The 12,054-nt window shown below is 38.7% G+C and overlaps 1 protein-coding gene across 1 annotated transcript; it reads right to left on the reverse strand.

The window, feature by feature from the left end:
- Positions 1–1,554: 1,554 nt before the first annotated feature.
- On the reverse strand, positions 1,555–11,468 carry pcyt2 (phosphate cytidylyltransferase 2, ethanolamine). The gene is made up of 13 exons (XM_062989491.1): positions 11,313–11,468; positions 10,085–10,173; positions 9,340–9,501; positions 8,843–8,909; positions 8,627–8,711; positions 8,143–8,184; positions 7,136–7,274; positions 6,596–6,678; positions 6,094–6,171; positions 4,303–4,368; positions 3,934–3,999; positions 3,351–3,439; positions 1,555–2,392 (listed from the first exon to the last, which is right to left on the reverse strand). Exons 1-13 carry the CDS (start codon positions 11,417–11,419, stop codon positions 2,284–2,286), a joined length of 1,182 nt encoding a protein of 393 aa, XP_062845561.1. The 5' UTR covers positions 11,420–11,468; the 3' UTR covers positions 1,555–2,283.
- Positions 11,469–12,054: the final 586 nt, after the last annotated feature.

A 12,054-nucleotide genomic window follows, 5' to 3' on the forward strand; every position in this document is an offset into this window, starting at 1 on the left:
CCGTGTCTGTGTGGGTTTCATCTAGGAGCTCCGGTTTCCTCCCACAGTCCGAAGACGTGCAAGCGATGTGAACTGGAGATACAAAATTATCCATGACTTTGTTCGATATCTAAAACTAATGAATCTTGTGTAACCAGTAACTACCTGTCCTGTCATGAATGCAACCAGTGTGTAAAACATGACATTAAAATTCTAATAAAATAAATAAACAAACCGGCCGACATTTGGTACAGAGATGAGAAATCAAATCTGAAAGAAGTAGAACAGCATATGACAAATGTATAGAGATGTATATTTATTAGACAAAATTCTTTAAATAACACACTGACCATTCACACTGGTGTAAATATACAAACCAACTTAATAAACCACGTTAGCTCCTAATCATTTAAGCTATTAAAAATTATTCCAATTTAAATCTAATGCTCGATAGCATTATAGTTCCTTTTCAGCAGTTAAAATGCAAAGCTGTCGAGGTATTATTTTAAATCGGTTTATAATCTCAGAACTTAAATGTATACAAACAAACAAAGAAAGAGTAAAACTGTTCTCCCGATTTTAGAAACATACTGGCAAGTGAACAATGCAGATTTCTATTCAGATGTGGATTATTAATCAGCCACCAAAAAACAGACACTTTACATTCCTGAGCTCTGAGACTTTAGTACAACGAGACTGTAAAACCTGTATTATGTTTCAGAAGAGTCTGGATGGTAGCATGACGCGAGAAGTCAAATATCACAGTAACAGATCAAATAAAATAAGCTAAAATGATTTAAAATCACAGTAGCCTCTATTACCTTCCATCTTTAGTGAATGGTTCATTTTATCAGTTAATTGTAACTGTAATAATGACGCTTTGTGTGGAGTGCTGCTCTTGTTTAAGGGTTTTAGTTTCCTGTTTGGGGTAGCACTGTCACCTCACAGCAAGAAGGCCCTGGGTTCGATCCCCAGGTGGAGCGGTCCGGGTCCTTTCTGTGTCTGCGTGGGTTTCCTCCGGGAGCTCCGGTTTCCTCCCACAGTCCAAAAACATGCAGTCAGGTTAATTGGAGACACTGAATTGCCCTATAGGTGAATGGGTGTGTGTGTGTTTGTGTGTGTCTGCCCTGCGATGGACTAGCGCCCCGTCCAGGGTGTTACTGTGTGCCTGCGCCCATTGAAAAGCTGGGATAGGCTCCAGCACCCCTCCGTGACCCTAATTGGATAAGCGGTTAAGAAAGTGAGTGAGTGAGTTTTCACACTTCACACCCTTTCATGATTATGCATAAATCAATCTTCCTTCTCTACACAGACAGCGTGTTCTTCATGAAGTGGCTGCTGTTATAAAAACAGTTAAAATGATGATTAAAAAGCATCTGGTTTACAAACATCCCTGACAGAGATTCAAATCTGCATCATAAATTAATTCATCATGCACCAAACACAAGAAAATAATAAAACTCGTCCACCTCATGATCACCTATGATCATTTAGCCCTGGGTTTTACCCCCCACACCACCGATTCCAATAAAGCAATAAATCCGCCCAACAGAACATTACCGGCAGCTATGGTAGGACCTTTGTGTTACCATTTAATAGCTAATAATTGGTAAGTAAAGACAGTAAAGAAAGGAAATCCCTATAAACCTTTTCTGATTAGCTTTGTGCTGGTCATTTTGGGCTAACAAAGTAATCTGTGTTAGCTAAGTTGCTGTAGCGCTGTCCTCAGTCCAGTCAGAAATATTGGAACATTATGGTAAATTCCTTTTAACAAAGTTAGCACCGTTATTCTTGCACATTCTCACTAATGGAGCTTTGCTAAAGAGTTCAGTGTTAGTAAGAGCTCTGGACCGGCACATTCTTGCTAACAGGTATTAAAAAGAGTGCTTTGTATTGTACTTCACTGACCAGCAAATCAGCCTAATAATTCATTTTCCGGCTTTTTAAAAATATTGGTACATGGCATTAGCATTCCTGGCTACTCTAGTTAACTTCAGGCTAGGAGAAACAGGCTATCTTTGCCAACAGAGCTGTGTTAGCATGTCAAGGCTAATAGAGGCTGTGTGTTCACCTGTTCTTTTTAACGGAACTCAGCATATTAGCATGTACAAACTAATAGTATTCTCCGTGACTGCTGTGCCAGGAATTCCTGACTTAAAAAAAAAAATCACTGACTGGCACTGGCGGAAGGAAATTTCAGTATTTAGGGAACATACAGAACAAAGAGGTGAAAGAAAAAGAAAGAGTTAAAATACAGGAGTGTACGTCTTGCTTTGTCTGTTATTTTGGGGGTTTTTTTGGTGGTTATTGAGTGGCAGTTTGACTCTTGGCTTCTTCCTCTTTGCGCTTGAGTGCTTCGTACACGGCCAGCTCCTTCGCCTCCTTTTTCTGATTCCGCTCCTCAAACTGCAACCTGAGAGGACGTGAGAACAGAACAGGTACCGTTAGTGTTGGGGATGCACATCTGTTGCTCTGAATGCCCTGTCCTGTCCACTATTTATACTGACCAGATGTGCATTTGTGCACTGCAGTGACACCAACATGTTAATAACACAGAAGTGATAAAACTTGTGTGAGTGTATCAGGTGCAGCAGTTTTAAACACCTCAGTGTCAAAGCTGAGATTAAAATAATCCCCCAGTTATAAGATAACAGTGTCATGTGATCAGAAAGTGTCTCCACTGATAAAGGACTAGAGGGAGATTAACACACATTGTGCATTTATTTATTTATTTGGATTTTAATGCCATGTTTAACATGTTTTATTATGTTTCTGTCTGCGTATTTCATCTCTTGGGCTATTTTATATTTATATTTTAATATCTGCAAAATAGGTTAAGACTGTTCTTGTTTTGTCTTGTGTAAGGATTTATGTATAACTTGGTCTAGGCGTCGTCCTTGGTTTAATATTGACGTTTGGGTGGGTGTTCCATTCAGTTCCTTGATGTAAAAATGTATTAGTGGTTTGATATCTGTTGAATGGATTAAAAAAATAAAATAGCTTGTGTCTCTAACTGTACACCTACATCAGATGATAACGTGGTATATGCTCCTAATAAAGAAGCCAGTAAGATTAAAAAGTACTTAAAAATCCCAACAACACACCTGTACCTGCTACACCCATACCTGAACTAAACAGAGTACCATGTCAGTGTCATTACAGTGCTGAGAACATTCAGTCAGTATGTGCCATATGGGGGTTCCTTCTGATTTTTAACTGGGGCAACAGAGCAACAGATGAGCTACAGTCTGTAATTGTATACCCACAATGGTTATCTAAATTTTAAGTGTAGCTTATAAAATAATATAACAGACTGGAGAACATAATAAAGTGCTCTGTGAGTAAATACACGTGCTCACACAAACACACACCTGTTGGCAATGATTCTCTGCACAATGTCGTCAGTGGTCAGGCCGTTCCCACTGTCCAGGCTGCGAAATATCCCTCTCTTTTTGGGTTCCTGTACACAGCATTAATACCCATTAAACAATAAACAATAACAGCTCAAATCCAAGACACTGTTTACATCGCACACATGAGTTATTTTCAACCTGTGTGCTCCATAATACGTAACTATCCTATTGGTAATTAAGCAATTTTTTAATGCATTGCATAATGTCTGTTCAAAGCAACGTCCTACCGTGGTTAAATAGGGTTATAATAGAGTTTAGAAACCCAGATCAGAGTCTGAAAGGTAGCAAATGTAATCAAACATAGCGAAAACGACAGCTTTCTACATACAACACTGTAACAATGCTGACTATCTGGTCGACAGAGGTACACTACGCTATCACATATAACTTAGCTGAGTATGTATTTAGTATGGTGTCTGCACAACGTCCAAATCTTATTTAGTCACAACTATTTCTTTCAGGAGGCAGAAATGTGCTAATACATCAGTTTAGTCACATCCTAGTAAGACTTCATCCCACACAAGTTCACGTCGGCACTTACAGCGTAGGGGTCGGAGCCGTCCTTATCCGGGAAAACCTCAGATTTTCCATGACATACCAGGGCGACCTACAAAAAGACAGCCAAACAGTGAGATTGATGAGTGTTTATCTGTCTTACAGTCACATTAACAGGGCCCGTCTGTCTGGGCCGGCCGGTAGCACCACTGGTAGCACCTCTGAGATAATAACCTAAAACTCAGTGGTGGTGGCTTACAGCGTAATAGACTGCCGCACCACCTGAGAGCCCGTTTACACTCATATATAGATAAATAATATAGGTAATTGTGTTTCAAATGCTAGTGATTGTACTAATTATATAATCACAAAACAAAAGGCTGTAATGCATTTGGTGGTGAAAGTAAGAAATTACCTTAAAATGATCCAAAAGATCTTTGTCTACAGCATAAGGGGCTCCGATCACAACTTCTGATACGTACTGAAAACCCAAAACAGAGAACAAACAAAGAACATTTCAATTTAAACATAAATGCAATATTAATATCAGTATAATGGGATACAAATAAAGAATTAGCTTTATTATAACATGTAATAATGGCCAACAGAGTCAACTGTTTCATTAGCATTTGATTCTAGATGTTTCTACCATTCGAAACTCCAGGTATTTGACAGTTCAGTACACAAAGAGTGGTGTAGGAATAATGTGCATAGTGTGCACTTGTCCAAGCTTCGCTCTCTGAGAACACTGATCCATTGTGCTACAGAATGTTTGCGATGGCTGAAAGCACCACACTGATAATTGCTCATCCATGTGGTCTATACTTTTTTTTTTAGTTTTTGAAAGAGCAGTGGGTTTCAGTGTAGGAGGAAAGGCATGTTATAATAATGCCCACGCTTATGGCGAAATCTAGGAGATGCTGATGAGTCCTTGTTGGTTAGGATAGACATCTGTCAGACAGACAGGAATGATATTTTTTAGACAGAAATGGTCTAAACGTTGTTACACCCTTTATTAAAGTTGGACTGATCAGACTAAATCAGAGGAGATAAAATAAAGATTCTGATTCTAAATCTGTAGCTCAGTGTTGCAGTTTTATGGTTAAATGCCGCATGACTTACAGCTTGTAAAGCACGAGCGCCTGTCATATTCAAGATGGAATATTCAAATCAAAGATCAGTGACCTCCAGTTACTTTTGTAATCAATCCTGTCAGACTGGCTCTGCTGTTGGGATCGTGTTCTACTGGCCTTTTTAAAATCAACTGCTGTAAAATGTCTGGTACTGAATTACTGAGCTTGATCAACTGTATAAGACTCAATAAAGAAAGGCATCAGGAATCTTTGTTGTAATGTCCACCTTTTCACTAAGTTCTTTAATGGAAACGAACCTCAAACTTACTAATGTCTCCTTCTGTATTTAAAAAACTGTGTTATTTGGTTATACTTTGGTTTGTTTGTACTGTAGTAAGAAAATGTTTACTGTTAAACACACAAAGCACTTTTGTAAGTCAGATAAAAGGTAAATGCTGTGAACGTGAATAGATTCAACAAGAGAAACAACTGGAAGAGAAATCTGTCTAGGTTAAAGTGGAATGTGGATTTACCAGTCGGGTAACGTTGTTACTTTATTGTAAAGCTGTTGTTGGCAGTTAACAGTTACAGACCTCTGGAATGAGGTTTTTATTTTTTGGTCTTTTAAAATCCGCCTTTACTTTTTGCAACTGCATCATATTGTGCAAACCATTAAAAAGGATCCATCAAGCCGTTTATATAGATCAATTTCATATACACACATGTTAATACAAGGTCAGGCATAAAATATATACACAGGTTAACTAAACGTGCGGGGTTACCTAGTGAATGTCAGTCGCATAAATGTTAGGAGTGATATGTTAGGAGACACTGTGTATGAATACTGATCACATGTTATCTAAGTGTCTATGAATATACATATGAGAGGTCTTCAAACAGTTTCTGCACTTTTATATAGTGGTTATAAACAGTGAGGGTAGGAGGAGTAATCGGTCGTGTCTGAGAGACTGGGAGACGCTTATAGTCCGGATTTAGCTCCATCTGATTTCTACCTTTTTGGACACTCAAAGAAGCTTTAAGGGGAAGAAGATTTTCATGTGATGATGTTAAAGTGAGGAAACTTTTTGAAGAACCCTCGTATTTATGTTTGTGTGAGGGCGTTTCCTGCTCACCCGACAAGCCAGCACACTCAGAGTTCTCTCGTGGATGTTCATGATGGGGTAATTCTTCCCTTTGTATCGGTTCACTTCCTGTTAAACATACGCAGGATAAAACAAACATCCACAATGCAATTAAACTGAAACAATAACAGCACAAAACAAACCAGAAAAATAAAAATGACAAAACCCCCACTATGTCTTTTGACCTTAAACCAATAAATACACACTTTTGTGCGAGTGTAAACAAAAATATGGTTAAAAACTGTTGTTAAAAAAAATCAGAATTATGTTTGGTACAAAGTCTGTGTTAGTAATTAGGTCTATGAGAAGTTTACAGTAATAATAAAACAGCTTTTTGCAGAAATGTGGATTATTTTTAGCCTAACCATCTCGGTATGTACTGATGTGTTATTGTAATGATTTTGTCTTCACCTAGCCATTGGTTAGCAAGTAACATAAATAAGTGGTTGAACGCTTGTTGATTTGTTGTACAAAGCTGTGTGTTTTCTTATACCTGATCAAAGTGCAGTCCAACAATGATGTAAGCTTTCTCAGCCTGTTTAAACACCGTCTCCAGGAAATCCAGATGCCCAATGTCTATCAGTAACACATCATTAAGGCCAAACACACACAACACTAACACATTGTGCTTCAAATCATATTAATGTGTTAATGATATTAATGATCTGTCTAAAAACCTAGTGATCTCTCTACACAGACGCATTTTACGCCATCCCACACGAGAAGGCATGTCTAAATTCTTAGATCCCTTAAAATGTTCCTACTGAGGTGCCTTATTACAATACGTGATAATCTGACTGAATAACGAGGGAGTTCTTTTTAAATGTAAATAAATTCTCAGTGATTTGTAAAAGGTGTGCAAGTGTTTTTTATTTGCAAATTCGGTTTTGTCAGTGACAGTTGAACCGTTTTGGGTACACGGAGGGTTGTGTCGCCTCAGCTCATTGGTTTAAATGGCCTGAGCCTATCTGTGTAAGATTAGTAAGTGAAAACTGTGGTGACGTGGTTAACGTGGTGGTGTTGTAAAGGATACGGAAGAGGTCGAACGCTCCTGCTACGTAAATGATGGTGTCACCCGGCTGCGGCTCTTTACCCGACGCGAACTGGATGATCTTCTGAGATGTCTGGAGGAACTGAGACACACCGGTCCATGGACTGTGGCCTTTCGGACCCTGAGAGAAACACCAATGATCAGATAACAGAGGGGCATGGAGTTGCAATATTCAGACTATTTTTGTTAATTCCGTGCATGAAAAACACACGTGCATTTTACATAGCTAGTATTTTTTTGATAAGTCTTGATGCTTTTACTTCTTAAATACTTCCTACTTTTTTATGTAAATAAGGTAAACAATCATTGGAAAGGGACGATTTTAGCACGTTGTACTTAATGTAACTAAATGAATGAGAGTGGACTTTATTTATATGGTAAAACATTATCTAATGTTGCCATGTATGCATTCAAGCAATACTTGGTAGTGATGTGTGTATCCTATCATGTCTATGTTGGCTCATTCCTGCATGCATTCTGATTCAGGAAACACTAAACCTCATAACACCATGTTAAGGAACCCTCAGGGGTGGACAGACCTCACTTTGAGAACCACAGATCTATACAATGAGTGTAGCCTTCATGATGACTTCAGAATGGAGCAGTCAGAGTGTAAAGCAGCATGGCAGGTAGATCATTCACCCTACCTTACATCTCTAAAAGGAACCAGTTATTGTACCACATACAGCTCAATTGTGCCCTCTAGTGACCACTGGACTATATAAAAATGTAAATATGAACCAGATTTTTACACAGATGTGGGACTCCTTTCTACCTGTAACTGACCGTCATTAGTTGACAGTTAACAACTAGCCAACAAGTTTCATATTCATGTATATGTAGGGGTGAGTCTCACATTGACAGTGTGAACTCTCGCTCTCAAACATTGCCTTCTTTGTTGGTTATTGGTTAACTACTAATCATTTACATCAATTGTCAGTGTTTAAACTTCATATACAGTAAATGTCATATGCAAGAGACACACTCACCTTTCCAAAGTTATCTGCATGCTGCTGGTACTCAGAGTTATCCTAAAAGAAAAATAGTAGAGTCATACATACAGCTTTACAGAAGCAAGTCAAAAGCTTTATTTAATGTTCCATTTGACCTTGGCACGTTGTTAGTGGTGGAGTGTATGTACAGTATGTTGTCTGTATGTATGTATGTATGTTGCATGAGTCTTTAGCACTCTTTGGTCAAAGTGGGGATTTTAAGCAGCAGAGGAAGTTATAATTGAACTAGAACTAAAAAAAAGATCCCAAAAAATGTAGGATCATAAAGATGTCATAAAGAACCAAAACGACAACAATGCAGTAATGCTAAATAAAGTCACATGTAGTAAGCGGAACGCCACCTTACATATTAACTACTACAAACCTGAACCTACCATTGATCATTTTAATTACTTTAGAAAAATTATTAATGCCCTGTGATATCTCTAACTCATTCACTGCCACACATACACACACCCACCATATTGGCATGATGAGTTTTAGTCATGAGCAGCATGCGACCCACAAGGTCTGTGGTGGACACACCCTGAGTGCGTTTGCATTCCCTGTAGGGTAAAAAAAACACACACACACACACACACACACAGTCAGACAATGAGGTAAAAGCAGCAGGTGACCTGTTCTGTATGAACCACATGTGCACAGCTGGCTGTGTATCGTGTTTTTGACACCTCACCTGTACCGATCTGCACGCTTCACTTCTTCATATGTGTCTTTCCCGTCCACCGTTAACGTAATATCATCTGAAAAAGCACATGAATACACTCAGAAAAGCAACTCGGCTGTACATACGTCTTTCCTACCTGCCTACAGTCAGGGCTGGAATTTAGAGCACACTTGGAAGAGATGATTAAAAAAGGTCATAAAATGCCTTTGCTGTCCTTTACACACACTTAAATATAAGAGAAATGGAATGTTAACTTATTCTACTGTATTAGGTACCTGTCCTGCTGGAAAAAACAACCACTACACAGGTTTAAAGTCGTGTCATGAAAAGTCAGATTATCTCCATTTTATCTTTTAACAAGATGATTTGGATGTAGTTTTAATTTGATCAAAGCAAATATTAACACATTTTATAATAAAATCAGAGGAATCTTGAATATTTAAACACATAAATATGCAAAGTTTGTTTTTAGAAAAGTTATGAAGATGTGTTTTACTGGCTCTTACCTCCATGCACGCAGAAATCACAGTTGTATTTATCAAGCGTCTCCAGTGTAGTAATGTAAGGCGCTCCCTCCACTACCTCATCCACCCACTTTATAGCTCGCACCATCTTGTAGCGCTCCTCCTGAGTGAACACCGGAGGTGCTTTGTGCTTCGCGATCTCCTCTGAGAGAGACAAGTGAGACAGGTGAGCTGCTTTGTAGTTCTGAAAGTAACGTTCTAGTCTGTATTGCCTGGTTCAAGATACACACTACCGCCAAGTTGTCACCGTTGGTCTCCTGGGCAAGGACCTTACCACTCAACTGCTTGTGCTTTATTCTGTCACAACTAAGTCACTTTAAGAAATGTGTCTACTAAATGTTCTAAATGTAAATATAGGTTTTAAAACTACCCTTTTTTAAGACTCAGGCCAAATGACCTTTACAAGGGCTAGGTTGTGCTTTCAACATGTATTCTTGTTTAATGAATGATGAAAGCTTTAAGCCATTAAACATTTTATGCTGCTCGCAAACATACTTTGGATGATCATATCATGGTCCCAAAAACTCAAAGCATGCAGCATTGTTCACCATACTGCTCTAAAATAAAATAAGATGTAAAAACTATAATCAGATATTTAAATTAATAATGACTAAATATTGTTTTTACAATAAGTTTGTTAATTTAACCTCTAGTGATCTTTTAAAAAGGTAAAAGATAAGAGACGCAGTCTAAAAAATCCAGTTCTGTGAAGTTGTGAAGTTCTTACCATCTGTGTGCACTCCAGCTACCAGGTAATCACCCATCGCTTTAGCCTGGCGCAGCTGGTTAGAGTGACCATAGTGAACCATGTCATAGCTGAGAGAGAGAGAGAGAGAGAATATAAGAGATCTTTATCAATATTAATGAAACATTCTTAATTGGCAGATTTTATATTCTGCCTTCTGTTTGTTATCAGCATGCTATTATTAATATGTTTCATCTGTAATTGCTTCTGTAATCTGCAGCAGAGTAGAGCTGGATGGCTTTTAAAGATGCACTAGTTGATAATTTATTAGTATTAATACAAATGACAAAACATCTGGACAATGTGATCAGGCAGAAACAATATCTAAATTATATCATATTTAAAGCAGGTCTGCTGACTAGTTTTCTCCTGTCAGTCCCCAGCCACAAAAATTCCTTCACTCCCCTTTCTTTAACCGAACTGCTTTAATAAAAACAAAACCTTTCACTCATTACAAGTTAAGTTGAATTAAAATAAAGAAAAAGGAGCATTGTAACCACTCTAATATCAGAAAATATAGTGAATTGATCACTACTGTTTAATAATGCATGTCACAACAATGAATGTCAAACCAAAGGCTTGATCCCATAATAGTTGACATAACTAAGTATAACCTCAGTAAAAGTCTTTAAACTAGTACTAAACAGTTTAGGGACACCGTATCTGCTTCCACTGTGCTTATATACATATGTTATGGCAGTTGTAGCAGTCTAGCCTTGACAAGTAAGCAGAATGTTGCTGGTTCAAACCCCACCACTTCCAGATTGTCACTGTTGGGCCCTTGAGCAAGGCCCTTAACCCTCAATTGCTCAGACTGTATAGTGTAAGTCGCTTTGGATAAAAACGTCTGCCAAATCCAAAAATGTAAATTAAACCGCTTTGGCCTTTGGAATTATTTGTTGACCCTTAAGGAACGTAAACAATTACAAATGCCTCTGCTGTAATCACGTAGTGCACTAGAAAGGCGCCGAGAGTGATTGTCATTGTACGTTACATAGTGCACTTACGAAGGGAGTATGGTGGCACTTTAGACACATCCTAAAGGTCAGATAATGCTACACTAAATATACAAACAGTAAGAAGTTTTAAGAAGTCGCGCTGTTTTGACATACTGGTTAGCAAGACATGTCGTTCCTGACACAATCAGTCTATTACGCTTCATAAAACGTTCATAAAGTATTATTGTTTATAAATATGTAAAAGTACGTACCAGCCGTCACACCATACCCGCACTACCCGCTTCCTTTTCTCCGAAGCTCGTTTAGACGACTCGCCTCCTTCTGACTCTTTATCGGCATGATGTCCGTTTTTTATCATTCTTAAAGCTCAACCGAAAGACAAGTCGATTAAAAAATTTCATAAAATAAATAATAACATGAGTTATTTAGTTAAAACGCGACTGTGTCTTCTTGCCGGCCGGCAACGAGTGCTGAAGGCGCAGCTAAGCCGAGCCACCGCCTCCTCACGCCCATAGTGAGGCTCCGTCCCAAACTGCTTGCTAGTACTCAGGGCTGTTCGATTCCTGACTCGATTCCTGAATCGACTCTAATTCCTATTCTGGTATTGAATCGAATGAAGGAGTCATTTCCAAGTAATCCGGACAGACGGGAGACGGAAGCTTCTGCCATCTTCTGCCCTAGTCTGTTTGCTGCTATACAGCAAATTTACATTTACATTTTCAGCATTTAGCAGATGCCTTTATCCAAAGCGACTTACATTGCAGTTACAGTATACAGTTTGAGCAATTGAGGGTTAAGGGCCTTGCTCAAGGGCCTGCTCAAGGGCCCAACAGCAGCAACCTGGCAGTGGTGGGGCTTGAACCAGCCACCCTCTGATCACAGGTCCAGTACCTTAACCACTAGGCTACAGTTGGCCCTAGATTAGTTGCACCCATAAATCCAGTATTTCCTTGGAAAGTTCTTGATGCCGACTACTGCTTATCTGATCTGGAA

Source organism: Trichomycterus rosablanca, chromosome 27 (genome assembly GCF_030014385.1).
Source record: "Trichomycterus rosablanca isolate fTriRos1 chromosome 27, fTriRos1.hap1, whole genome shotgun sequence".
Lineage (NCBI taxonomy): Eukaryota > Metazoa > Chordata > Actinopteri > Siluriformes > Trichomycteridae > Trichomycterus > Trichomycterus rosablanca.